Source organism: Neolamprologus multifasciatus, chromosome 7 (genome assembly GCF_963576455.1).
Source record: "Neolamprologus multifasciatus chromosome 7, fNeoMul1.2, whole genome shotgun sequence".
NCBI classification, from domain to species: Eukaryota; Metazoa; Chordata; class Actinopteri; order Cichliformes; family Cichlidae; genus Neolamprologus; species Neolamprologus multifasciatus.
In genome coordinates this window covers 11246937-11274635 of record NC_140445.1, presented here as the reverse complement: position 1 = coordinate 11274635, position 27699 = coordinate 11246937, and the positions used below count along the sequence as shown (strand labels likewise).

At 40.1% G+C, this 27699-nt stretch overlaps 1 protein-coding gene across 5 annotated transcripts; it reads left to right on the top strand.

Annotated features, from left to right (window-relative positions):
- The first annotated feature begins 2702 nt into the window (after nt 1-2702).
- Nucleotides 2703-27301, top strand: aebp1a (AE binding protein 1a). 5 transcript variants are annotated; one of them, XM_085165829.1, is made up of 21 exons: nt 2703-2819; nt 12659-12907; nt 14537-14596; nt 15064-15138; nt 16606-16680; nt 16805-16864; nt 16974-17033; nt 17891-17968; nt 18181-18290; nt 19601-19740; nt 19839-19923; nt 20020-20164; nt 22396-22475; nt 22620-22743; nt 23053-23249; nt 23768-23941; nt 24046-24171; nt 24262-24508; nt 25803-25942; nt 26123-26222; nt 26318-27301. In XM_085165829.1, the coding sequence occupies exons 1-21, from the start codon at nt 2774-2776 to the stop codon at nt 26887-26889; spliced, it is 2943 nt and encodes a 980-aa protein (XP_085021955.1). In that variant the 5' UTR covers nt 2703-2773; the 3' UTR covers nt 26890-27301. The 5 variants fall into 5 exon arrangements, with proteins under 5 accessions (XP_085021955.1, XP_085021956.1, XP_085021953.1 ...); XM_085165827.1 differs by lacking the exon at nt 2703-2819 and adding an exon at nt 5042-5788 and having other exon boundaries at nt 16609-16680; XM_085165826.1 differs by lacking the exon at nt 2703-2819 and adding an exon at nt 5042-5788.
- Nucleotides 27302-27699: the final 398 nt, after the last annotated feature.

The following is a 27699-nucleotide window of genomic DNA, read 5'->3' as shown; positions in this document are numbered from 1 at the left end:
CCTTGTCTTCAGTTTGTGCCCTGTCAGTCTCCAGAGCCGTTTCTTCACATGAACTCACCAATATACAAAGGAACATTTATGGTTTGGAAATTCTAAAGTACACAATTATTTTTCTGTCAAAAGTGGCGCATGAGAAAAAATATAATTTGAGCAAATCGTTTCATTTCAGAGGCGTGCACCGGTGCAGCAGGAATTACCTCCAAGCACAGATAGTTACCCATGAGAGTCTGAAACTGCAGAAAAATCAGGAGCACAAGAATCCAAATCAAAGCGCACGAGTCCAACACCTGCCACTCCACCTGTTTAGGGGGCCTGTTAGACAACAAGGCATGACTTAGGGGCTTAGGCAGCAGGGACGAAGCTGATCTGGAGGTTGGCAGTAAAGCAAAGACAGAGCAGTTTGGAGGTCAACCGGGAGGCTGACAATGAAGACTGAGCAGTTCTGGAGGTCAACCAGGAGATCAACAATGGAAAGCAGATCTGAAGGCCGGTGACAGAGATCCTCAGGTGGCATGGCAGGTGGCCAACGTCAGTGGCAACTGAGAGGGAGACCTTCATTAGGCTTGGAAGGAGGCAGGAGAAGGAGGCTCTCTGGCTCGAGCAGAGCAGGACCAGATAGAGGAGCGCAGACCTCTGGCTCAGGTGGTACAGGAACAGACGGTAGAGCACAGACCTCTAGCTCTGCTTAGCAGGACTAGGTTCAAGACCAGGGGGTGCATATGAGGGTTTTTGAGAGCCCTATATTTCTAGTTCTTGGTTCATTTTTTGCTTTCATGTCTGTTCCCTTTCTCATGTCCAGTTTGCTTTGTCCTTTTATCTCCCCAGTTCCCTGTGTCTGTCACGGACCCGGTTCCAGGGACTCGGGGTCCGTGAGCAGTGTGGACTATTATTATTACTATTATTATTATTATTTGAGGGTTGTGTCTTCTGCACTGCTGCTGTCCTGTGGTCCTTGTTTGTGTACTGGCAGGTGTGTATGGGTGTGTGCGTGTGTGTGAGAGTGCGGTCGTGACAGACATTTTCAGGCCTGGTGGGTGTGGCTCTGCCAGCTGACCGGTCACATCCAAGAATCTCCACACACACCTGGTGCCGATCAAGCCTCGTCAGAGGAGCTACAAAACTGTTTGGCTGAGAGCTCCTCGACGCTGGATTGTTGAGTGACTTCCCGTCAGTCTCAATAATATGTGCAAGGTTAGTGCCAGTTTGCCGGTATGCTAAGTACTCAGGGCTGCCTTTGTATGCGTGTTTCCCAGGAGGAATTGTGGGAACCAGGAAGCAGCACACGGACGGTACACAGGGAACGGAGACTGAGCACGGAGCACGGGAGTAGGGCGAAACCACGGAACAGGAGTCAGGATCACACTGCGGATTTATTGTTGTTTGGATTGACACCACTGTAAATAAACGCACTGCCTTCATCATTAAGTCCTGCATTTTGGGTCCTCATTCCTCTCATCCCCACGGTCTGCCGTGACAGTATCTAAGTCTATCTCAGCCTCATTATGTGCCATTTCCTGTGTTATTCTGATAGGCTCCTATCTTGTGTGTATTATTTCAGTTTTGCTTCCCTTTTCTCATTAGTCAGCTTCTGTTCACCTGTGTTCCCCAGGTGTGTCCACTTTGCCCATATCTCCTCTTGTGTGTATATTGTCTTTTTTCCTCCTGTTCTTTGTTATGTTGTCCCCTCTAGCTGTGTGTTCCTGTGTCTCCCATGTTTCCCTTCTAGCTTCCAAATTTTCTAGTTCCCTATTTTTCAGTACCTAATTTCTAGTTCCTAGTTTTTCCCTTGTGTAAGATTTGGTGTTTTGTATATCTTTGAGAGTATCTAAGTAACAGCAATAAAGCTGCCTCTCTTAGTTATTCTGAGTCCTACCATTGGGTCCTACACTGCCTTTCACAGCCGTACCTGACACCACCCTTACACTACTCAGATTTCTTTTCTTTTTTTAAACACGAGTAATAGACTTAGCTGCAAGCTTTAAAAGATAGGGGTTTAGATTATCAGGTCCAGCTGAGTTCTTTGGATCAATGACTTTCCAGGTTTTGCTGTAATAGATCTAGGCATGGTGATAAATGGGCTACTTAAAGGAGCTGTACAAGATGTAAAACGAGATGTTTCCAAAATTCTGGAAAAGAATTGTTGTGGTTGTCTGAAATAGCTCTTAAGTACTTGTGGCGAGAATAAGGCACGGCGGGACCACGAAGTATCATTTAGAGCCATCTTTATTCACATCTCACCACAACACAACACCCCCACACACCTGAGTCCCCGTGTTTTAACCCGGCGGGCATGATTACGGATGCCGTGCAGGTGCGTCCGCCCTCCCTGCACGGCACCGCAGACCACGCCCCACCACAGTACTATTATCACAGCCGCAGAGGCTGATCTGGGAAAGTGGGCCCAAAGCAGATGCAAGTGAGGAGACAATAGGTAGATTTTTTTAATGAAGCTTTATTTACTAAGCCAGCAGGTAGCAGTGTGAATTTGGGAAACAAGTTATGAATCGAAATGTGATGTGGGGAAAGCCGTGGCTCGCGAAATGGGAGTGGAGGTCACTGAAACAGAGGGAGAGAGACGTCAGAGGAATACTGTGAGAGGTGCCAGGGAACTAATACATTTTAATTTTCCAGGCTTACTTGCTCGCAGGTGGAGTGTGATGTGAGGCAGAGGCAGAGAGGTCCAGGTGAGATTCCAGAAGGGCAGTGCGGAGTTACACAAGTCCACCCTGATTGATCCAGTGGTTCTAGGTAGTTGTGGCAGGAGGACAGGGAGATGGAGCAAAACAAATGTTTAAGCAGTGTGAACAGCATCCAGCCAGGTGAGTGAGTTTACTAATGACACAAGGAGATATGTGATAAGCATAAGCAAGAATTGGCTTTGAAATGCAACAACTTGGTGAAGCACCAATGTGGTTAGCAGACAATTTGGCAAAGACCGATTGTGAGTGCTGGACTTAAATAGTGTCGGTGGATCATCATCAGATGTGAACTGCAGGTGCACTTGATAAGAACTCCACCTGGAGGCGGAGTCGTTGACACTGTGGAAAAACTGCACAACCACTCACCCAGACCATGACAACAATTGTAATTTGGGTTTTTAAGTTAACATTGTATATTTATTTCTTAGAAGACTTTCTATAAGAAGTCTAATCAGCAGGGGAATTTGCAGACTGTAGAGAACATTATTTTGCCTGTAATATCAGTCAGCTTGAACAGGTAGGTGGTGGGCCAGTGATGGTCTGGGGAGGTACATCCATGGAGGGATGCACAGATATCTACAGACTAGGCAATAACATCCTGACTCCCATTAGGTATCAGGAGAAAATCCTTGGACCCATGATAATGCTTGGCCTCATGTGAGTATGCAGGCAGGTCCTGGTTGACAAAGGAATCATACCACTGGCTGGCTCCCATGCTCACCTGACCTAAATCCTGTAGAACATCTCTGGGACATTATGTTCTAGTCCAGCGGTCCCCAACCTTTTTTGCGCCACGGACCGGTTTATGCCCGACAATATTTTCACGGACCGGCCTTTAAGGTGTCGCGGATAAATACAACAAAATAAAACTAGTACCGGTACCGAAAAAAAGAAGATTTATTCATAACACACGTGAAAAGACCAAGGAAAACCGAGTTAACGATAAAAAGGATAACAAAATAACGCTGAAAACCGATAGAAACCCTGAAAACCATACATTTCACACCTGAGCCTCAACTCTCGTGGCCCGGTACTAAATGACTTACGGACCGGTACCGGTCCAAGGCCCGGGGGTTGGGGACCGCTGTTCTAGTCCATTTGACACTACTAGGTTGCATCATACACTGGCCAAAAGCTCAGTGATGACCTGGTTCAGATCTGGGGGGAGATCTCCCAGGACAGTGTAAGGAGGCTGGAAAGAAAGCGACTGGACTTCTTTCAAAGCTCCTTAGACTACCGTGACCAGGATGACTAAAAACCTACAGACATTTTAGAAGACACCATGCGTTGTCTCATTTTTGACCTTGGGGTCGAGCAATTCTTTCAGAAACCAAATCCGGTTAGCAGTAATTGGCACCGCATCCCATGCTTAAATTGGAAGAACTATATTAGTAAATATGTACATTAATATCAGGAAAAGTATATTTTGTCATTTATCGACAGATTTTGATTTTATATATTTACTAAAATAGTTTTTTTTTGTTTTGTTGCCTCAGTAAAACATTGTGCAATTAGTCTACTTTTCTTACTGTTAAAGCAGTGTTTCTAAACTTTGGTCCTTGGGGCTGTTTGTTTTAGGTTTTCATTGCGTTTCCCTGCTCCAAAACATTTGATTCAAATTATGACCTTGTTATCAGATGGCTGTAACATTTAATACCCTTTTGATTATTCAAATAAGGTGTGTTGAAACAGAGATTAGGAGATTAGGGTTGCATCTTGATATAAGTAGGCAAAAAATAATAATTACACTAACTTTCAGGAAATGTGCAAAAGATCTTTTTATGGGAGGAAAGAATGTCATAGTCAGTTATAGACATTCCTTCAGTAAGGACTGTGGACTCAATAAGAGTGACCCCAGAATCATGTTTGAGCCAGGAGATCAGGGGTCACTTAAGGGTCACACATATGAGATGTGTGTGGGCAAGCAAATTTGTGTACATTGAAATGATGACATGTGTGCATTTCTTTGTGGGTGTGTCACAGGAAAGAGGTTTATGAAGGAACATGTATGGTACCATGATGCAATTGTATTCCTAGTCAAATTTCAGAAATGTGATTTTCACCTCTGTTTCATAAAGTAAAAAATAAAATAGTAGTCCATAGCTTTCAGGCATCTTGTTGTTCATAGAGGTGACAAATGAAAGTGAATTAGACTGAACTTATTTGCAAACTTGAAAAAATACTTTTTCTAGAATTTTGAGCTGCAGTTTGTTTTGAATCACTTTTAGTTTATAAACTCCTGATATTTAATATCACTGGGTTTAGTATATTTTTATTCCCCTTGTCACTCTGAAAACAAATGCAAAGCACTTCTTTCTGACAATCCTCCCACCTCCCCATAGGAATGTCACATGTGGCAGATGCTCCTCCCCTCTGCTCAGAAGTTGAGGGGAAAAAGGGGGTGAAGGGCCATGAAGGAGAAACGTGATTGAGTATGTGGGAGAGGAGTTAGAGGAGGAGAAAGCTGGGAGGTGTGTTGCTCTGCTGCTGCTGGTTAAATCTACTCCAAATAGATGCAGTTTCCTCAGTCCCGCACGGTCAGGAGACTGCTTTGAAACTTTCAGTATTCAACTTTTCTTCCTGTGTCCATGCTGATTCTCCACCAGGGAGGAGGAGATGCTCTTGTCCTCCCTCAGCTCATCCATTTGTTCTCTGCAGAACCGTACCCTTTCATGTTTCCTTAAAGACCTCAAATTCTGGTGACCCAAGATAGACGACTCCCTGCATCTGCAAGTCAGATGTTTGTCACTGTGAGTTATTTCTACAGCTAAAAATTTGGGGCTGTTCCTGGAATACATCTGGTGTGTTTCATCCAAGTTAGTACTGTGCTGTCATTGAAAAAATGAAGGCTGAGGTGCTGATATTGTGGGTCGGCTTGACTTTGTGCTGCACCCTGATCTGCGGTCGAGAAGATGTGGAGAAAAACAAATTCGCTGGAGTTCAGGTGAGAGAACCTCAAACACTGACCAAGAATAGGAGACAAGCAGAAGAAGTGGATGCTGAAATGTTAGACAAGCTGACTGAAGTGGTGGAAGACGAAAAGACAAAATCAAAGAAGAAAAAGAAAACACCCGAGGAGATTGAAGCAGGTATGTAAAAGCCCCTAAATTCAGGCACTCAAAGAACAACATTCACATGACTTTAAACTATGACTGAATGGATACAATATACAAGATTATTCTTGACCTTTCCTTGCCTCTGTTTCCTTACCTCTATGTTTGAGTTTCCAATCAAAGCTTGCAGCCAAAACACTCAGGATAAACAGACAGGAAAGGCTGCAATCAGCCTTTAAGGAATATTTAGTTTGGTTTACCTATACTTTCTTTATAAGCTAGGGAATTTGGAGGAAAATATCTCTGTGACTAAGGAATGATGGGGCAGAAACTTGCAGTGATTCAGTTGGTGGTCTGACATTTTCTTGGCAGTGTGACCGCAATGTTGCTTACATGACCTAATTTTTCTGCCAGGATTACATAGTTAAACATCAGTGTGTTTTGTTCAGCATAATTATCAGAAAATCAACCTTTACTGTGAGAATGGCATGCCTGTTTAAATTATATCTATAAGAAAGGCACATCTGCGAAAAACACAAAGCATGACAAACTGCAGAAAAATTTCCACTATGATTTTCCACAAGTGAGCAGGCAGGATTTATGAGAGGACCCATTTTCAGTAGCATTTATGCATGTTAACTTTCTGCTGCATGAAGCAAAACCAAATGCACAGCAGCAGAGTTGTTTTTTCATGTGTGGCTGATCTAGGTTAGATAAAAGGCCAACTAACCCAGAGATCCAAAGTGATTTTTCATTTCTCGAATTTTGTTTGACTTGAGACAGCTGTGCCGAACATGCAAATCTGTATCAGCTGTGATTGACAGTAAAACCTCAACATTCACTCCCAGTTTTTAATTGAATTGCTCAAGAGAATTTCAGATGCAACTAAGAATGGAGACACTGCTACCATTTTTTATTTGAGGTGGTGGGGGAGGGCTGACTTTATTTCACAGTTTAGCAGTGAAGAGTAGACAGGAAGGAGGAGGCGAGAGCAAAGGAAGAGACACAGCAAAAGCCTGCAGGTTGGACTCAAACCTGGGCTAACGCATTTCGGCATTAAGAACAAAAACCAAACGAAATACCCAAGCAGAATTTAAATAGGCTTCACCAGGGTACAGAAACTATACACTACTAGGACATGAAGCTAAAACACATTGGGGGCTAGGAGACACTATGGCAAGGAGACCAGATGTTCTGACAAAGACAAAGGGGAAGACAGCAACTATAAGTACTCTAAGGGGTGATTGGGGCAGAGAGGATATGCTTAGGAACTGAACTTAATTAGAAAAACAAGACATGTGGGAAGTAAAGATAAACACTAAGTGCAAGAGACTAATGACTAACAAGGTAAAACACAAAGTAAAGACATAGACAGAAGACTCTAACATGCAAACTTGAAAACAGGATAAAAGAGAGGTATCAAAACTGAAAACTCAATTATTTAAATCTCAGCTGTAACGAAAGAATTCAAAAGCTATACTAAAAGTAAGCAGACCTAAGAATAGACTGAATTGTGTAAAGTATTTGCTCACCCATTCAAATCCCTGAATTCAGGTGTTCAGATCACTTCTATAACCTCAGGTGTATATAATCAAGCACCTAGACAGGCAAGGCTGCTTTTACAAACATTTCTAAAATAATCTCTCACAAGTTCTGAGGAGCTCAGTGAATTCCACAGTCAACTTTTAGTGGTATTATAACAAAAGTGAAGTGATTGGGAAAGACAGCAACTCAGCCACGAAATGGTTGGCCACATAAAATCACAGAACAGAGTCAACAGATGCTGAGGCTTGTAGTACATGGAGAACACCAACTTTCTGTAATGTCAGTCACTACAAACCTCCAAATTCCATGTAGCCTTCAGATGTGCTCAGGAACAGTGCAAATAGAGCTTCATGGGATGGAATTTTATGGCTAAGTAGCTGTATCTGAGCTTTGCATTACCAAGCACAATACAAAGCATCAGATGTTTGGCCATCTGGCAATCTGACAGGCATGTTTGGGTATGATGGTTGGCACGGGAACTATACCTGTCTGACTGTATTATCCCACAGCACAGTGCACAGAGGTCACCAACTTTCTGTAGTGTCAATCACTATAGATCCCCAAACTCCATTTGGCCTTCAGATGAGCTCAAAAACAGTGTGTAGAGAGCTTCATGGAATAGCTTACCATAGCTGAGCAGCTGCATCCAAGCCTTACATCACCAAGCCCAAAGAAAAGCATTGGATGTAGTAGTATAAAGCACACCACCACTGGAAACTAGAGTAGTGGACATGTGTTTTCCATCTGGCAAGTCGATGAATGAGTCTGGATTTGGTAGTTTCTGGGAGACAGTACTTGTCTGTCTGAAGTGTGCTAAATGTAAAGTTGGGTGAAGGGGGCATTTTGGTGTGGTGTTGTAATTGTGATGTTGTATTATGTAATTGTGCAGTAATGATGTATAGTAATTATGTTTGGCCTCTTAGTTCCAGTGAAACAAACTCTTAATGTTTCACCATACACTCAAGTTCATATGTGTGTGCAGACAGATGAGCAAATATGCTATATAGCATATAAAGATAATTAAACAACCAAGGCCTAAAAGTAAAATAATACAAAACTCAAAATACTACAACAAAAGAATCCAAAATTCAAACAGTGAAATTAACAGCTGGTGCCCTAGAATGAGACAACTCCCAAAACACGAATGCTTTTACAAGTGGGGGCCACTGACCCAAACCCTTTCCCCCCCTCACTTTTTTTTCACTGTTTCATTAGTTTTGCGTTTGCCTAGGGTCACAGTCACTACTGGTAGTATAAAACAACACCTTAACCCTACAGAGGCGGCAGAGGAGCCCCATTTCTTCCAGGAGGTCCCATTAATACATGCCATTGCTAGAACTGTCTCTGAGTACAGTTTACAAGAACATGGAGGATATTGCAGGAGACAGGCATTTACTCTAGGAGAGCTGGACAGTGCAATATACAATCCTTAAGCCATTAGGAGGACCAGTAACTGGTCCTTTGTGCAAGGAGGAACAGAATGTGCACTGCCAAAGTGTGAGCTTCAGGCTGTAATAGACTCATCAACAGTGTTGGTCAAGTTACTTGAAAAAAGTAATCAGTAACTACTGATTACTTCCCCCAAAAAGTAATCCCGTTACTTTACTGATTGCTTATTTTCTAAAAGTAATTAATTACTTAGTTACTTAGTTACTTTTTAAAAACACGATTTACAACCTGAATAGGTGATAAAGCGATAGATCTTTCAGCCCAATTCTACTTTTTCTACATAATCCATCATACAAAATGTAATCAAATGGAAAAGTCCCTTTTTAAAACTTGTTTTATTAGTTTTAATCTTTTAACTTTATGCATCAAGCAAACATTTAATTATATGCAAAGTTCTCTGACTGGAAGAAATTTGTTTAATATTTAAACTTATTTTCTGCACATTCCAGCACATAAAATATTTTTTGTGTGTGTGTGTGTTTACACTCACTCTTTCAAATAGATGCAAGTAAAACACAGCAGAAAATAAATAAAGTCAAAGACTAGCGGTCCTTTTGCTCAATTTTCACCTGTAAAGCAGGAGTAGGGTAGGCGGAGGTTTACCCTGGTGCAGGTGTGCCGCAGCGGTCAGTGGAAGAATCCGCGAGTTTCTCTGTGAATTTCCCATTACGTCGTAGCGCACTCGATGCTTGCTTGGAAGTTTAGGGGGTTTTTTCGCTGTAAAAAGAAGTTTTCTTCCCACGCACAGCGGACACTAATGTTTTTGTCACTTTTTATGGAATCAAACTTAAAGTAAGGTCAGTACTTCCACGCTTTAAACGCTGCACGCCCATACTCTCTCCCGCACTCGATATATTATCCATTGTTGATCTGCACACAGCTGTTGCCACGAACGTCGCACTTGCTTACGTCACTGTCATGAGACATTCTTGCAAAAAATCACGGTTTTAGTAACGCAGTAACGCAGCGTTCCTACGGGAAAGTAACGGTAATCTAATTACCATTTTTGCAATAGTAATCCCTTACTTTACTCATTACTTGAAAAAAGTAATCAGATTACAGTAACGCGTTATGCGTTACTGCCCATCTCTGCTCATCAATGGTGTGATGTTGTGCACAGTCATTCATTACCAAAGTTATTGTGGCTACCTTCACAGTATCAAACCAAATCCAGCCACCCTACAAGGAACAGTGGTACCTAATCACTACATAAAACCAAAAGACAAAAAAATACATGCTAAACGTAACTCACGAACTAAGCTCAAACAAAACAAAAGTATACAAAACAAATAAGTAGTTCATCCTTTATGCTTAGGAGATACATAGACAGTGAGGGAATTAGATTATTTACAAAATACACAAATAGGGGACGAGATAAGATAAGATAAGATAAAGATTTATCTGTTGTCGCTACATTACAATTTTTTTAAATTGCGTAAAACTGCAGACAAAAACAGGAACTTTTCTATCTTCTAATTCTGTAAATATTACTTGGAAGAGGTCTTTATTTTGATTAGAGGCTGGTAATACTTTAAAATACAGTTAAAATTCTAAAATGCATGTTCTCCTTCATGTTTTCCAAAGCTGTCCAGTGGGCCAAACAGGAATTTTTGCCATGTGGATTCTGGCCTCCTTGTTCAATCAACCAGGGCTGTAAGAAATGTGCCTGGAAAAAGTTGGGACTGAATCTGAACTGCCTTTGGAATTAAGGTTGTAACAGGTGACACTTTCAGAGAGACTGTAAACACAAAAAAAGATTTAAACTACAAGAGAGAGGAGAGAGTTTGGAAACAAGTTCATAACATGCAATAGTGGCATGCACATGTAGAAATCACTGTAGATGTAAAACAAAGGACAAACAGACAGCAACAACAGAAAAGAAGTCTGACTCTCAATATAGTGGAGGCACTGATGGTCGGGAAATGTTTTTACAGGGATCAAAAAGTGGTGGCCATGTTGTCTGAGGGTGAGTAATGGGTTGGCTGTTTGTAAGTGCTAGTCTAGCCGAAGAAAAAGGCCACCCTGTGTGTCGGTGTTGGAGTCTGAGGATGCTTATGTAATGAGAGAAAATTAGACACTCAGCCTTGCTGTTGCTTTAAAATCTTCTCATCAAAAGACTTCATGTACCTCAACTTCAAAACATTCATTTTATACCTTCAAGTTTATAAGCAGTTTGTCATCAGAAACTTTAGAGGGTGGAATTCAACACCTCTGCATGATAGAGGTGAAGTAAAGATCAACATAGTTTGAGTCTGGTGGTTCTGACATCATCCTAGCCATCAAGTTACACAACATGTTGTGCTTAGAAGTGAACATAATTTTTTGTTTCGAATTAATGCACCCATCTTCCCTAAAAAATTCATTCAATTTACCCAATATTTTCATTTAAAAAATATTTATCAGGAAATATGTTGCCAGTTTGGCTTAAGGACTCATGAAACTCTACACAAGTTATATTCAAATAGACATCTACTAACACCTCAAACACTCACTAATTAACATGTTATTTCTAATTATAACTATTACTACTAGAACTATTTGTTCTCACCAATTTAATTTAAAATACTTCAAATTCGAATAAGTTATCACTTTAGGTTAAGTTGATAAAAAATAACAACACTTTTAATAAACATTCAGAATTCATATTTAGCAAACAGGTATTTTATTGTTAGCACTGAAAATATTGTTTACCAATTATTTGTAATGTAATTTATTTTACTTTGTCTTCATTTTGTGTTGTACAAAATGATAACTTTAGAAACCTCACTCACAAGGGGCTGCTTGAGTGTTTGTCATTGTGCAAGGTAAACATTGTGTATGGCTGTGTTTTAAACCACGCCGTGTTCTCTTCCTAGCCAAGTAGTTCTGGTGTTTAAACCACTGAAACTACTACTTCATTTTTGTTTTAATGAAATAGTTCAAACAACAATAGACAATAAGTCAAACAGGAAATGAATTGGATCTATATATTGCAAAAAGATTTTCTAATATTAGTTCCTTTGTCATTTTGTCATTTGATTTGCATACACACCTCTTCTCGTAACCTGAGGTCATCGAATAAAAACCTTTTAGTGGTCCCACATACTCGTTTCAGAACTCGAGGGGACCGATCTTTCCAAGCTGTTGCATCCAGACTGTGGAATGCACTTCCTCTATTTCTACAGTGTCTGGACTTGAGACATTCAAAAAAGCAGCTAAAGACATTTTTATTTCAAAAAGCTTGTAATTAGACTAGAGTTTTTATGATGTATTTATGACTGTATTGTGTTCTTGTTATCTCTCTTGTGAAGCACTTTGTGACCTCTGTCTGTGAGAAGTGCTATATAAATAGACTTTTATTTACTTACTTTACACTTACTCTTTCTACTGTCTCTCGATCCCTCTGCAGAGTGCATTGTATCTGTTCTGTTGTGCACACTGAACCGTGGTAACTTTCAGAGGAACATGTAGAAGACAATGTTTTTAGCCCCCAGCCAAGGCCTCAGGTCTGAGTGCTTTCTTTTTTTTATCTCCAGCCCTAAGAAACTAATGAGCTCAACAGATTCTGTTTGCGAACTAGCCCGGGATTATGAAACAACCTACCCCTGTCCACAGATATGTAAAAGCTCTCATGTTGTGTGTGTTTGAGTTTTAGCTTGAACATGTTTTACTGTTTTACTAGGAGACAGTTAAAATAAAATGATCTTTGCTGTCAACTAATATGAGCAGATTATAAAGACAAACTAAAGAGAATCATAAGCAAATAAAAGTTCACTAAACACTATAACAATAAAATTGTGCAGAAGAAGTAGCATCACTGCTTTATGTCTCTTTGCTGCATGTAAAGTAGCCTACATGTGAGGCTATATATATATATTGGTTTGAAAAATAATGTTAACTGTTGAGTAATAATGTTAACTTATCTCTCTGAAGCCAGGGCAAAGAAGGCAGCAGAGAGGGAGGCCAAAGCAAAGAAGCAGAAAGCCCCCAAACCCACCAAAAAACCCAAACCCCCCAAACCCACGAAGAAACCCAAACCACCGAAACCCACAAAGAAGCCAAAGGTGCCCAAACCCACTAAGAAACCAAAGACGACGACCACAGTGCAGCCAGACATCAGGCAGCCTTATCCAGACAAGGAAGAGGAGAAGAAACTGCTGACTAAGCTGGGCTTGGACACATGTATGTACATTTTAAATGTAAAAAAAGGAAATTAAAAATGTAACATCACATGTAATGGTGTTTCTTTTTTTTCTTTTTTTTCCAATTACTGTTAAATATTATACAATTTATCGATCCATCTATCCATCTTCTTCCGCTTTATCCGCGGGGGCAGCAGCCTAAGCAGAGAAGCCCAGACCTCCCTCTCCACCTCCTCCAGCTTATCCGGGGGAACACCAAGGCGTTCCCAGGCCAGCCGAGAGATATAATCTCTCCAGCATGTCCTGGGTCTGCCCCGGGGCCTCCTCCTGGTGGGACATGCCCGGAACACCTCACCCAGGAGGCATCCTTGTCAAATGCCCGAACCACCTCAGCTGGCTCCTTTCGATGTGGGGGAGCAGGGGCTCTACTCTGAGCCCCTCCCGGATGGCTGAACTTCTCACCCTATCTCTAAGGGAGAGGTCAGCCACCCTTCGGAGGAAGCTCATTTCCGCCGCTTGTATCCGTGATCTCGTTCTTTCAGTCACTACACACAGCTCGTGGCCATAGGTGAGGGTAGGGACGTCAATCTCTGGCTCCCTTCTCCCATCACTCGCGAACAAGACCCTGAGATACTTGAACTCCTCCACTTGGGGCAGGAACTCATCCCCGACCCAGAGTTGGCACTCCACCCTTTTCCGGCTGAGAACCATGGCCTCAGATTTGGAGGTGCTGATCCTCATTCCTGCTGCTTCACACTCGACTGCGAACCATTCCAATGTGAGCAGGAGGCCATCACCCGATGAAGCCAACAGGACCATATCATCCGCGAAAAGCAGAGATGAGATTCTGAGGCCACCAAAGTGAAAGCCCTCCGCCACTTGGCTGCGCCTAGAAATCCTGTCCATAAAAATTATGAACAGAATCGGTATACAATTTATATTTTACAATATTTATATTTAATATAATACTGAGGCGTTTCAAAGGCCTGCAGAGACATAATCTCTCTATTCAATTCAATTCAATTTTATTTATATAGCACCAAATCACATCAAATGTCACCTCAAGGCTCTAGTGTACATCGGGCCAACCTCATTCCAGAGGCACTCAGGAGGCATCAGATGTCCAAACCACTTTACCTAGATCTTTTCAGTGTAGAGGAGTGGTAGGTCTGCTGAGTCCATCCCAAATGAATGAACATCTCATCCTATTCCGAAATGATCCCAGCCATCTTTTGAGGAAAACTCATTTCCATTGTAATCTCATTCTTTCAGTCATTACCCAAATGTAGTTATCATAGGTGGCCATATATGGAACATACATCAGCCGGTAAATTGTCAGCTTCGCATTTGTCCTGATCTCTATTTAACACAATAGACCAGTGGTGGCTCATCAATAGGGATGCTAGGGCACCCCACAGTAAAAAATTTTTTTTTTTTTTGTGTGTGTGTTTTTAAAGGTCTGCAAATAATTAATTAAATTCTTCTTTAAGAATGTGGCAGTGAATGATGTTGCAGATCATCTATAATAAATGTACATAACAAATTACTTATTATGTGCATTTTAAGTACCTGTTATGGATATCAGTGGTTTTTATATCAATATAAACTTTTTAAAGTTTATATTGGAGCAAGTTCTTTACTTTTTAACCCTCTATTTTCACGTTTGTAGCGATTCAACCTGTGACCCCAAAGGAGCGTTGGGGGGAAGAGCCTGTTGAGCCAGACCTGGGTAAGACTTTCACAGGTTATGAACTGCTCCTGGTGGTTGCTCGTGATATAACGTGATAGTTATACATCCAATGGGGGGGGTATAACGATTTTAAAACCTTCACCTGTTTAAGTACTTGAAGTAAAAGCCTGATTAAAATGTTTACACTAGTTTACATATACATATATTGAGTTTTAAAATTTCTTATACAGTAAATTAATCTCTAATTGTGGTCAGAAGTTAACATACAATCTTTTTTTTTGTATGGATGACTTGCCAAAGACCTGTATTATTTGTAACACAAGTCAATTATATTAGTTAAACACACAGTTCTAATATACTGGACATCTTGGCACTAGTTTTCAACTGCCTGATCAGAAGCAACTGGAGCTGGATAACTTATGTAAGAAACTCTTACATAAGCTGCCCTATTACTTGAAGTTAGAATTATACTACTAATAGTCTTCCTCTTTGTCTTTTCTATACAGATGACATGTTCAAGAAGCCAACATCTCCAACAAAAACCCACAGTGAGCTTGATGTTGACTACTGGCATCCCAGACGTATGTTCCATTAATATTATCTCATTGAGAGTCAGAACTTTCAATCATCCCTTGTATGACAAAGCTTACAAGGTCCAGTGGAAATACAATGACTGTCAAGATGAAAGATTTAAAAAAAAATGGCAGCAAAGGTTTTTATCACAAATTAATTATTCAATCAAAAATGAACCCTTATCATAGATTATAAAAAATGGCTACAGAAGTGTTAAGTTGTTTTGTTTATTTGAGCTTCTGGATAGGGACCAACTGAAGACTATATACAAATACTTAATGCCATTAAAATATTAAAATATTCTGAAAAGTTCAATGAATCAAATTACCAGAGGAGAGGCCTAGCAGACAACTGTCAGCTACAGCTACCTGTATTGGCACACTTAACAAAGCCCCATAACTCTAACTTTGAGTCTAAAAAAACAAATGGGTGAGTTTGTTTTGTTTTGTTTTAATTACCTGTACTACAATTGTTGTGAAGGAGGAAACTATCATAGATAGTTTTGTTTGTTTTGGGTTATTTTACAATGTGACTATAGATAGCCATCAATAAAAAAAATTTTTTATATCAGTATATAATGATATGTTATAATTAAAAAGAGCACTACCCCACGTAGAGCAAGGTCTATGCTAAAATGTTGATGCTTTATGATGTTTTTATTACAATATGACTGCATCAGCCAATTATGGCATCATTATGATGTTGCAGGGCATTGTATTGTGTTGTGTTGTATAGCTCTATCAGGGCTGAACAAGGACAACAAAACTGGGCGCCTGGGATTTTTGGTCCAGGCAGCCCACAATGATCAGTCAAAACAGCTAGACGGTACATTAAATTACTTGTGTTCATTAAAGTAATGACAATGCTGAGAGGTACTATCATCCCACCGAAAACAGATTATGGATTTGAAGGTTAGGTTAATTTGTAATTCTAAATTGGATATAGATGTGAATATGTCAACAAATGGTTGTGGTCTATGTTTAGCTCTGCAACAGACTTGTGACATGTCCTCTTGCTCTATGACAGCTGGGATAGGCACCAGCTATCCAAATGAGCAGAAGAGAATGGATGGATGGAATATAAAACACAGTTTATTTTTAGGTCCAGGTCATAATGGATGAATTCATGCGATTGCCTCTCTTGACTGAACCACATTTAAGATATATTTCAGTTCAGATATAATAAAGAATGGCCATTTGAGAATTTAAAAGAAGGGAACTTAGAGATAACCCACAAAAGTTGATTCTGTCTGTCCAGTTGAACAGAATGATGCATGCTCAACCAGTCCTTTGCATGACTGAGCATGCATCAAGACAACTTAGAGTTAAGTTCAAATCCATTCTGATGGGAGTTTTTCTCCATTAATATTTCCACAGTAACATGGACCTTTTGTTCTGATTAAGATGTTTTCATTTGTTTTAAAGTTTTTATCATCTTCCAGCTCAAACAATAATGTCTGATTGCTATGTTCATAGCAGATGAGGTGCCTGGCAGATATCCTGATACGAAGAAAGAAGTCACAACTCCTGAGGTCATCATGTACATACCAGGTATACAATGTCATACAGTGTAGGGCTGTGTTAATGGCAATGTGTAATTTTTTTAAAAAATATTTATTTGGTGATGCAGAAACAAAAAACTCCAACTGAAATCAGATCTTTGCATCTCTTTCAGAGGAATCCACCACTGTTCCATATATTGGAGCCTGGTATGAAGAATATGACTACACTGATTGTACGTCTGCTTGCCACAAATAACTAATGAAGTGTAATATATAACATACACTGCAGCTCTTCATCATGACATTAAGATAATTTTTTACTTTTTGATTCCCTGACAACAGTGGCAGCTAAAAAACAAGAAGAAGAGGAGGAACGAGCTCTAAAAGAAAAGGCCGAAAAAGGTTTATATTTATTGTTTGTTTTTTTTACATTGATAAACATCAGAACTTTAACATCATCATGTTGTAAACCTTTACCACAAACCCCCAGAAGAATATTAAAATTATACATTTCTTTTTCACTCTGTTTATATGTTCAATAGTAACAATACTTCATCACGGCCTTCTGTTTTTGTTTTTTAATAAAGAAACAAAAAAATAAAAAGTATAAAACCTGCCTCATAATAAAATATGGAAATAGTATTAGAAAAACTCCATCAAAACTGATACAAGTAACTGTCCGCTTCATTGTACAACCGAGCAAATTAAAACATTTACTCTAAACTGTTTCAAGATTAAGCTAGAGGATATGCTCTGTTTTTGAAGTGTTTTTAAATTACTTACATCTTGCTGGTTTTGCTCTTTTTATTTGAAATCTTGGCAGAAAAAAATGTAGCGTGACACTATTATTCTTACACCATCAGTGGTTTGTTTTTAATGAGAAAATAAATAATGAACTAGAATTCCAACAGCTGCCACAGTATCCTGTTGTGCATAGTTATGTAAAGCTCTGGGACTATTTAGGAGATATTATGGTGATATCAAAACATGCAGAAGAGGGTGACTGAAAGGATCAGTTTGATAACAGAGTTTTACAGAACAATTTCCTGTAAAATCCAATGAAATGTAAAGGAAATTTGCTCCTGATTACAAACTTAAATGCCCTGTATTTTAAAGTAAAAACAAATAATGGAACACAAGTAGAAATGAAGGTGCATATTATGAGCACATGTGGAAATAGTTTGTGTGGTGGCGGTGGTGGGCTTGAGAGCAAGTCCCTTTTTCTGACATTTACTATTTTTTTTATTAATCTCTGAAAGCCGAAAGACTGAGGAAAAAGTGGGAGGAGGAGGAAGAGGAGAGACGTAAGCAGATTTCAGTGCCAGCTGAACCAAAAAGTAAGAGAGTCTCTCTGTTTTGTTCACGTGTTTTTTAGTTTTAAACATTCGCAGTAAAGACAGAGATTAATATAATATTAATAATAATGATAAGATCTGTAAAAAAAAACAAAACAATCAGCCTTATGTTTTTACACTATGTGTCTTTTAGTGTCTCTCAGCAACATTTGTTACACAGATTTTGTTGGTGTGTGCTCTGATTTCCCTTCCAGAATGTCCTCCTCTGGGCTTGGAGTCTCACCGGGTAGAAGATGACCAGCTGTTAGCTTCCTCTCAGTTTCATCATGGGTTCTCAGCTCAGAGGGGGCGCCTTAATATGCAGGTATACTTTAAATGCAGAACTTCCTTATCTGTATTAACCCACAACTGATATTCAGAAAAATCAACACAAAGTGCACTGGCCTTCACAGAAAGGACCAAGAACCTTTCAGATGAAAATATAAAACCAAGTCACCTGAAAATTGGTAGAAAATTACAAGTTACAGTGATTTTAGTTACTGTCCTACCGTCATAAATAGACATGATATGTAGCTACTGTGTTTATGGCAGCTGTATTGAAGCACAAGAGTCAACCACTGACTAAAGCACTGTGGGGAATTTTTCATTACTTGGGATTGGGGAATGGCATGCTTTTGGAGTTAGCCTTAAGCTGTCTTTAGAGGAACCTAATTTTCCAGCCCTGGAGATTTGTTATACCAATGCCGCAACAGAGTGCAACACAAAGGATAATTTCATTTTGGTGTAATTTCCTTTAGGCAGCATGGTGGTGCAGTGGTAAGGATGGTTGCCTTACAGCAAAAAGGTTAGGAGTTTGACTCCATCTGACTGGGGTTTTTCTATGTGGAGTGTGCATGTTCTCCCGTGGTTGCATGTGTTCTCTCCAGGTACTCCAGCTTCCTCCCACATTTTTAAAACACACAGTTAGTTGGGTTAGGTTAACTGAGGATTCTAAAATGCCTATAGGTGTGAGTGGTTGTCTGTCACTCTGTGTTAGCTCTCCGAAAGACTGGCGACCTCTCCAGGGTGTACCCTGCTTCTTGCTCTCTGGTGGCTATGATAATCTCCAGCACCCCCCATGACCCTGGTAAGGACAATGGATGGATGTTAATTTCATTTAATGAAACTATCTGTGTCATCCTAACTCTCCACTAATGCTGCAGAGATTCGGAGAAACAAAGAGTGCACAAAACTGCATGATGCTTTCAGTTAAAACAAAACAACAAAAAAAACATTCTTTTGTGAATCATCGTGTTTTTATTCTCAGGACTAACAGAAAAAGCAAGCAAAAAAAAAAAAGGTGCACACTGGGACTAATTTAACTCCCCCATAAAGACGGTATTTGATGACCTCACCCTTAATTAAGAATTTTTGCACCTCAGTATAAGTCAATAAAGACAACCATTAGAATAGTTTCCAGGTTTTTCCAAAGGTAGCTGCATGGACAGAGACAGCCCTCAAAAACTTCCAATGTGCACTGAACCATTTTGTCCTATGAGAGGCCCTGAAATATGACAGAAGCCTCTCAGTTGAGAAAAGAGCTTCAATGATTACTCCTCGTAGGCTTTCAAGAGTTATTCCATCATTTTATCAGGAAAACAATGTATTTTCAGCTCTCTGTGTGGTTGTGTACAGGGCTCTGACAATGATGAAGACCTGTATGGTGGTGCATGGTGCGCAGAGTCAGAGGAGCGAGAACACTGGTTTCAAGTTGATGCCCGCCGAGAGGTGGAGTTTACCGGGGTCATCACCCAGGGAAGAAACTCTGAGCTACAGTGAGTCCTACTCCATCTCCACATAATAAAACCTTGCACAAGTGCTGCTGTGTTTCATTAAAGTCAGTACTCAGTAATTTCTTTTGTTTTAATCCTAGTGAGGATTTTGTGTCGTCCTACTTTGTGGCCTTCAGCAACGACAGCAGCGACTGGACTTTACTACACGATGGCTACGCTGAATGGGTGATTGAGCCACAACTAATTATGAAAATGTTTTCATAACAGTGAATTACACCTTTACACCTTCTCATTTCCTTCCCCTGTGATTCTCTCCTACAGTTGTTCTATGGCAATGTGGATAAGGAAACACCAGTGATGAGTCAGTTTGCTACGCCAGTGGTGGCGCGTTACATCCGCATTCTGCCTCAGAGCTGGAATGGCAGCCTATGTCTCAGAGCCGAGATCCTAGCTTGTCAGCTACCCAGTTAGTATTTTTTTAAATAGTAATATTTTAAATTAAAATGTCAGACAAAACAAAGATTTAGTATGCATTAACTTGGATTCTATTACTGTCAAGTCAAATTTGCTGTGTGGCAGGCAGGAGGAAAGACCCAAATGAAGGACTCACAGACTGAATGGTAAACTTAAAGCTCAGCTTTATTTGCTTGAAAAATCTTTCTAGAAAGTAAAACTAGGAAACATGAACTAGGAAAACTAAAACAGAAACAAGCAACGAGAACATGAGGGAGAAACACAACACGAAGGGATTGTGTACGACCCAACAGAAAGAGGGGAAGACTAAGGATTAAAATACTCATTGGAGTAATCAGGGAACGGGAGACAGGAGAAACACACAGCTGGAACTAATTAGGTAGGACGAGACAAGAGAAGCAAAACTAAACATACTAACAAAGCACACAAGACTATCAAAGTAAAACAGAAAATAAGACAAGCACGCACAGACACGGAGTCAGAGACACGAGCTTAACACTACGACAGACATGGCAACAGAGGGAACAAAGAGACGAGGGACCAGGACAGGCACAGAGGCATGGACTAGACACTGAACAGAGGGAGCACTAAATCTAGACTTAAGAACTAAACTATTAACAACAATTCAACTGAAACATATGATAATAATAATCAAAATAGCACAACTAGTGAATCAGAACATAAACCATAATAAAGAATAATACCAAAACACAAAAAACTTGAAATGCTGGATCAAAATGACCAAGAACCGTGACAATTATGGCTTGTTTTTACTGCTACTCCTCAAGGGTTAAATACTTTTCCCCCGTCACAGGATGTAATATCTCAATAAATAAATAACTAAATCTTTGATTCTTTAAAGAGCTTTTTAACTTTTTATCTACTTTTAGTAGCTGTGTGAAAATTAATGTTTGAGAGTATATTTATGCAGAAATACATCAGTCTTAACATGTTCACAGACTTTTCACTTCATTTGTAGAAACTTGAAGTTTTCCAACCTTATGAGTCATGTTTTCTTCATTCCATAATACAGTATGTCACCTCATACTGGAAGGGGGGGAAACAAGGAAAAAATGTTCTTTTGCCAAAGTAGGAATGTTTTCTCCCAAGAGTGGAAATACACAAAAGTCTGTTTCAGAATCATAGCATGAACCTCCTAACCGTGGTCCTTAAGTGTGCTACATAAGTGCAAGATAACTGCATGTATTGCCACTAGCTTTAGGAAAGACACAACAATAACATCTACTCAGCAGCAGCTGAACGCTTTGACTGCAAAATATTGGTACTTACTCATAAGCTTGTATTTTAAATAGAAATATTAGGGTTTTTACTTTGTAACAAAAATAACAAAATTTAAACATGTAGGTAAGTCAAAATAAGAGGGTTTGCTGCTGTGGATTACTTCATGGGGTATGAATTTAAAACCATCAAAAGCTTCAGAATGCAACAAAATACCTCAGCCATTACGAGTGTTTTTATCAAGATGCGCTGTACAGCAGGCAGGTTTTGGCAGGTTTTGGCAGGTTTTGGACCTAGTATCCAGGATTTGAGAGGCAAAATGGGTAAAACTAAAACCCTATAAAACTTATATATGAACATACCGAAAGTAAACAAAACTCAAAACCCTGGGTTCTAAAACCAGGGGTCCTAACTGTGATGGAATTTTCTGTTAATAAAGTCTGCAACACAATCAGCTGTGGCCAAGCTTTTTTAATTACTGCATGCAGCAGAGCTAACACACATCAAACATCACAGCTCCACAGTCATGAGAGCTCTGTCACTGGGACGTCTCAGCTCCTCTTTTATACATTCACACACAACTCCAGCATTGCTACAGTTATAACAGCTTCCTGTCTCAACCCCCGCTGTTGCTGGGCAGGGAGCGACTTCTACTATCTTTCTCTAGGCACCTGGTGCCGGCCTCCCTGGGAATTTTCATACAGTCAGCAGATAACATAGTTAAGCAGGCTACACCAGGTCATATTGACCCATACGTCCTTCGCCTAAGAAAAGAAAGGATATCCAAAATTCTACAGTGAATTTATAACCACCTAAAACGTAATGTGAGAATAAACTAGAAATGATCTAAAACAGAGTGTTTTAATTCCCAACGATTACTTGTGCCAACACTAGACCTGTTACAATTAAAACCTGAAATTAAAAACTTCTGCTTAGTAAAATATCTCCTTCCCACTCTGCTAATCTCTGTGCCAACTTTTTCAGGAAGCCACCACAGTGAGAATGAGGTCAACCCATCCGATGACCTGGACTTCAGACACCACAACTACAAGGAGATGAGACAGGTCTGTTTCTCACTTGGGACACTATCAGTCTACTGCACAATGCAATCCATTTCAACCTTGCCTCTCTAGCAGTATGCCAAAACCTACAAAAGCAATAATGTTGCAGCAACCATCCATAAATGTGTTTTTCCTTCACTCTTCTAGATGATGAAGGTAATAAATGAGGAATGTCCCAACATCACCAGGATCTACAACATTGGAAAAAGCTTTCAGGGCCTGAAAATGTATGCCATGGAAATCTCCGATAACCCCGGGGAGCATGAGCCTGGTAAAGAGATCTATAATATTTTTACTTAAGTGTAATTCTCTCAGCTTGAAGCTCATCTTAGAATTGCATCATTTACACAGATTATGGTTCACCGTGAGACACAGATCTGAGTGTCATTACACTTTTTGCTGGCAAAGTAATATTTTGTTTTTTTGACTTGTAGACATTGCGTGATGTCTGTCATTTAATGTACATGTATAACGATTTGCATCTTTACAGAGCAATGTAAATAGGTTTTACCACATCCAAGTGGCTCTTAGTCCAGAAAATAAATTGTTAGTTGCGTTAATATGTTATCTTTTTGTTTAGGTGAACCAGAATTTCGTTACACAGCTGGCCTCCATGGTAACGAGGCACTTGGACGAGAGCTCCTCCTGCTGCTTATGCAGTTTCTATGTAAAGAATACAATGACGACAACCCAAGAGTGCGTCGCCTGGTGGATGGTGTTAGAATACACTTGGTGCCCTCACTGAACCCGGATGCTTACGAGCTGGCCTACGAGATGGTACAATCAAAGGCTTCTAACTTTGTTTAGTGGCACATACCGCAAACAATAGTCGCTACCATATGAATATCTAATATCTAATATCTGCCAGTTTCATTGCTAAAAACATGCTAAAGGCTTAAAAATCCTAAGCTCAAGGTTTCATCAACAAGATTTCCCAAACCAGTATGATACATCACCTGTGCCTGTGTCCGCCTTTTAAAGTAACAGTGGCTGTAAACATCTTTTTGTTTACAGAGCCATAATCAGTATGAAATTTTTGATCCAAATTTAGTATCTCATACCAGAATTTCTAATTTCTTAAATTAGTTACATTAGTTTAGAATAGATTTTTAATGTTTTTTTAATTAAGGTGTTTTCTACAAATCTTGCATTTATAAAAGGAATTTTGTTGTTTCGTCTCATGTCTGAGCTTACTTGTCTTCACCACAACTGACAGATTTTTCAAAACACTGTAGAAAAATTATTTAGAGATCCCAGAGAGCATGAATGACCTAACACCATCCTCACTCCTGCAGGGATCAGAGATGGGAAACTGGGCCCTGGGCCACTGGACTGAAGAAGGTTATGACATCTTCCAGAATTTCCCAGATCTAAACAGCATCTTGTGGGGAGCTGAAGACAGAGGCTGGGTGCCTCGTATAGTGCCTAATCATCACATCCCCCTTCCAGAAAACTTTTTGAATGGCTCTGTGAGTTTGTTTACTGTCCTTTGGGATGTTATATATTATATGTGTGTGTGTGTGTGTGTATTTTAATTTACTACAAATTTATTAGCAATCTTTATCTCTTTTAGCTTGCAGTTGAGACAAAAGCTGTAATTTCCTGGATGGAGCGCAACCCTTTTGTTCTGGGAGCTAATTTGCAAGGAGGCGAAAAACTGGTCACTTATCCTTTTGACATGCAGCGCCCACCAATTTCTGTATGGCTATTTTACTAAGAACACCTAACAAAAGCACTCTTTGGCAGCTGTACACTTATATAATAATTCTATGCTGTCTTAATGTTTAAGCTAACTGACAACCGTCGTTGGAGAAATAATGCAGAAATGAACGAGGACACCTGGGCTCGCATTCAGCGCCAGAATGAGGGCGCTTTGAGGGAGACTCCCGACGACGCCATGTTTCGGTGGTTGGCAATGTCATATGCCCACAGCCATCTAACCATGACAGAGACCTATCGAGGCTCATGCCATGGAGATGATATCACTGGAGGACAGGGGATCACTAACAGAGCCACCTGGAAGCCAGTGGTGGGAAGTAAGTGTTAACATGACACAGCAAAAAGGTCGTAACTGAAAAATATTTCAGTCAAGACCATTAAGGGGTCTTTCTGTCTCAAATCATTACCTTAGAACATCTCCTGATCGACCATCTCCTGTTTGCATGAAAAGTTTATGGTCCAAAGTTTGACCATTTATAATTTTACAATATTGCTGGAAAATGTACATTTTCAGCACGGTGGTTAGCACTGTTGCTGCACAGCAAGAAGGTCCTGAGTTTAATTCCACCATCAGGCCGGGGTCTTTCTGTGTGGAGTTTGCATGTTCTCCCCGTGTTTGCGTGGGTTCCCTCCGGGTACTCCGGCTTCCTCCCACCGTCCAAAGACATGCAGCTTGTGGGGACAGGTTAATTGGATAATCCAAATTGCCACTAGGTGTGAATGTGTGAGTGAATGTGAGTGTGAATGGTTGTCTGTCCCTGTGTGTTGGCCCTGCGACAGACTGGCGACCTGTCCAGGGTGTACCCCGCCTCTCGCCCTATGACAGCTGGGATAGGCTCCAGCGCCCCCCGCGACCCTGAAAAGGATAAGCGGAAGCAAATGGATGGATGGATGTACATTTTTATGTGTCTTTCCTAATTTATTATCATCATTGTGATGGTAAGAAAAACCAGTGAAAATGTCATGTCAAATGTCAAATGTCTTTATTAATATGACAGTCATTATAAATGTTTAGGGTTTCTGTCATTTTTTATTAAATTTTTTTTATGCAAATCAGAAACAGTGGACCAGAATTCTATCACAAGATTTATCCTTAAATATCAAGGTTATCAAAAGGCTATTTTTGTGTTAACGAGGCACTTGGACGAGAGCTCCTCCTGCTGCTTATGCAGTTTCTATGTAAAAAATACAATGATGACAACCCAAGAGTGCGTTGCTTGGTGGATGGTGTTAGAATACACTTGGTGCCCTCACTGAACCCGGGCTGGCCTACGAGATCGTACAATCAAAGGCTTCAAACTTTGTTTAGTGGCACATACTGCATACAATATGGAGAAAAGTGAAGCAATTGTAGAAGTGCCTTAAACCTACAAACTTTAATGTTCAACAAGGTTGCAAAAAAGGTCGAGAAGTCTGTGGAGAACAACCCTCGGTTCCATCAACTCATAGCTTATAGATACCATTTTTAGTGCAGAAGGACAATAAAATAGGTAACATGTAAGTCAGGCCTTACTTCTTTCTCCAAAAATGGACAAATAAAATCATCTAAATAGCCAGATGATATTACAACTGAAGGAGTAAATTTCCTCTAAAACACAATCTCCTCCACAGGTATGAATGACTTCAGCTACCTGCACACAAACTGCTTCGAGCTCTCCATCTTCTTGGGCTGTGATAAGTTTCCCCATGAGAGTGAATTGCCTCTTGAGTGGGAGAACAACCGCGAGGCTTTGTTGTCCTTTATTGAACAAGTGAGAATTTTATTTCATTATATTTAGTTAAAAATTATATTTTCATGTCAGTTGCTTATCTGCTTTAGTGCTAGCTGAACGCAAGCACTAAACGTTGACAAACGTGGAAATTAATATGTCTGCAGTTTTCTACATGTGAAATTTCCTTAAGATTCACTGGGATGTACTTTTCTTGTGCAGGTACATCGCGGAATAAAGGGTATTGTGAGGGATATAGATGGAAATCCACTTCCCAACGTGACAATATCTGTTGAGGGGATACGGCATGATGTTAAAACTGGTAAACTATTTTATATAGTGTTTCAGATCATAAAGATCCAGTCATTCGTTTACAGCATTTTTTAACATGACCTTTTTAATGTAACCATTGTATAGCTGTGGGCGGGGATTACTGGCGACTGCTAAATCCTGGGGAGTACAAGGTAACAGCCAAAGCTGATGGCTACACCCCTCAGACACGGCTCTGCATGGTGGGCTATGACTCCGGAGCAACACCCTGCAGTTTCACCTTAACCAAATCCAACTGGGATCGCATCAAGCAAATCATGGCACTCCACGGCAAAAGACCCATTCGACTGATCACCAAAGCGAATGTAGTGAAAACAACTGCAGCCAGCAGTACTGTGGCAGCCCCCAGCATTGATGCAGAGCCTGAAAATCCCGCCAACACTCACGACATTGCGCGACGTAGACGGCTCCGGCTGATGCGTATACGGAGGCTGCGTTTGCAGAGGTTACAAGCCAGCCTTAGAACCACCCCTGCGACTACAATGACAACAACCACCACCACAGCATCCACCACTCTACCACCTGAAACCAAGAGAACAACCTCATGGTATGACTCTTGGTTTCCTGTGGATGAATGGTCCACTGAAAACCCATTCGATAGTGTTGTCTTTGACTCAGTGCCCACACAGGACTATCCTTTTGAATACACTATAGACTGATTACTGCACACACAAACCCAGATCTATCTTATAGAAAGTCCTTACTAACCAAATATGCTGCAAGATCACAGCTTTAAAACAAAACAAAAAAACCCCACAAAAAAATATCTTTAATGATTTAGCTTGGACAAAATAAGACTTGTTGGCAGCATTGTGTATTGAGGGTTACATTCTTGGGAACAAATATTTCTTGGAGAGAGATAAAGAAGAAATTGAAGTCTCTGCTGAGCAAAGACTACACAGCACATGTTTAATTAGCTCTATGTTAAATTAAACATACAGTATGTTCAATAAGACAGGATTAGGTCTGTCTTCATTTTTTTAATGGCTTCATAGAATCATTTCTGGCTTCAATTAAACTGATTTATTGTACTGCTGAATGCATTGCATTAAAATGACGTTATTTTCTAAATTACTATAGTCTGTGTATTTATTTATAGTTCAAAGAAGGTCCGTAACAGTTCACTCATGCCACAGATGTAGATGTAGTTATTTATGTAATAATAATGGATTGCATTTATATTGTGCATTTCTAGACACTCAAAGCGCTTTACAATTATTCATTCACTCTTCCTCTATTATCTTTCTATTATCTTCCTTTTATTCTCTATGTTACTTGTTAAGCACCTTGGCATACCCTTGGTTTTTAAGTGTGCTTTATAAATAAAGTTTATTATTATTTATTACTCTCACATTCACACACTGGCAAACCATAGTTGTAGCCACAGCTGTCCTGGGGCAGACTGACAGAAGCGAGGCTGCCATATCGCACCATCGGCCCATCTGGTCAACACCAGTAGGCGGTAGGGT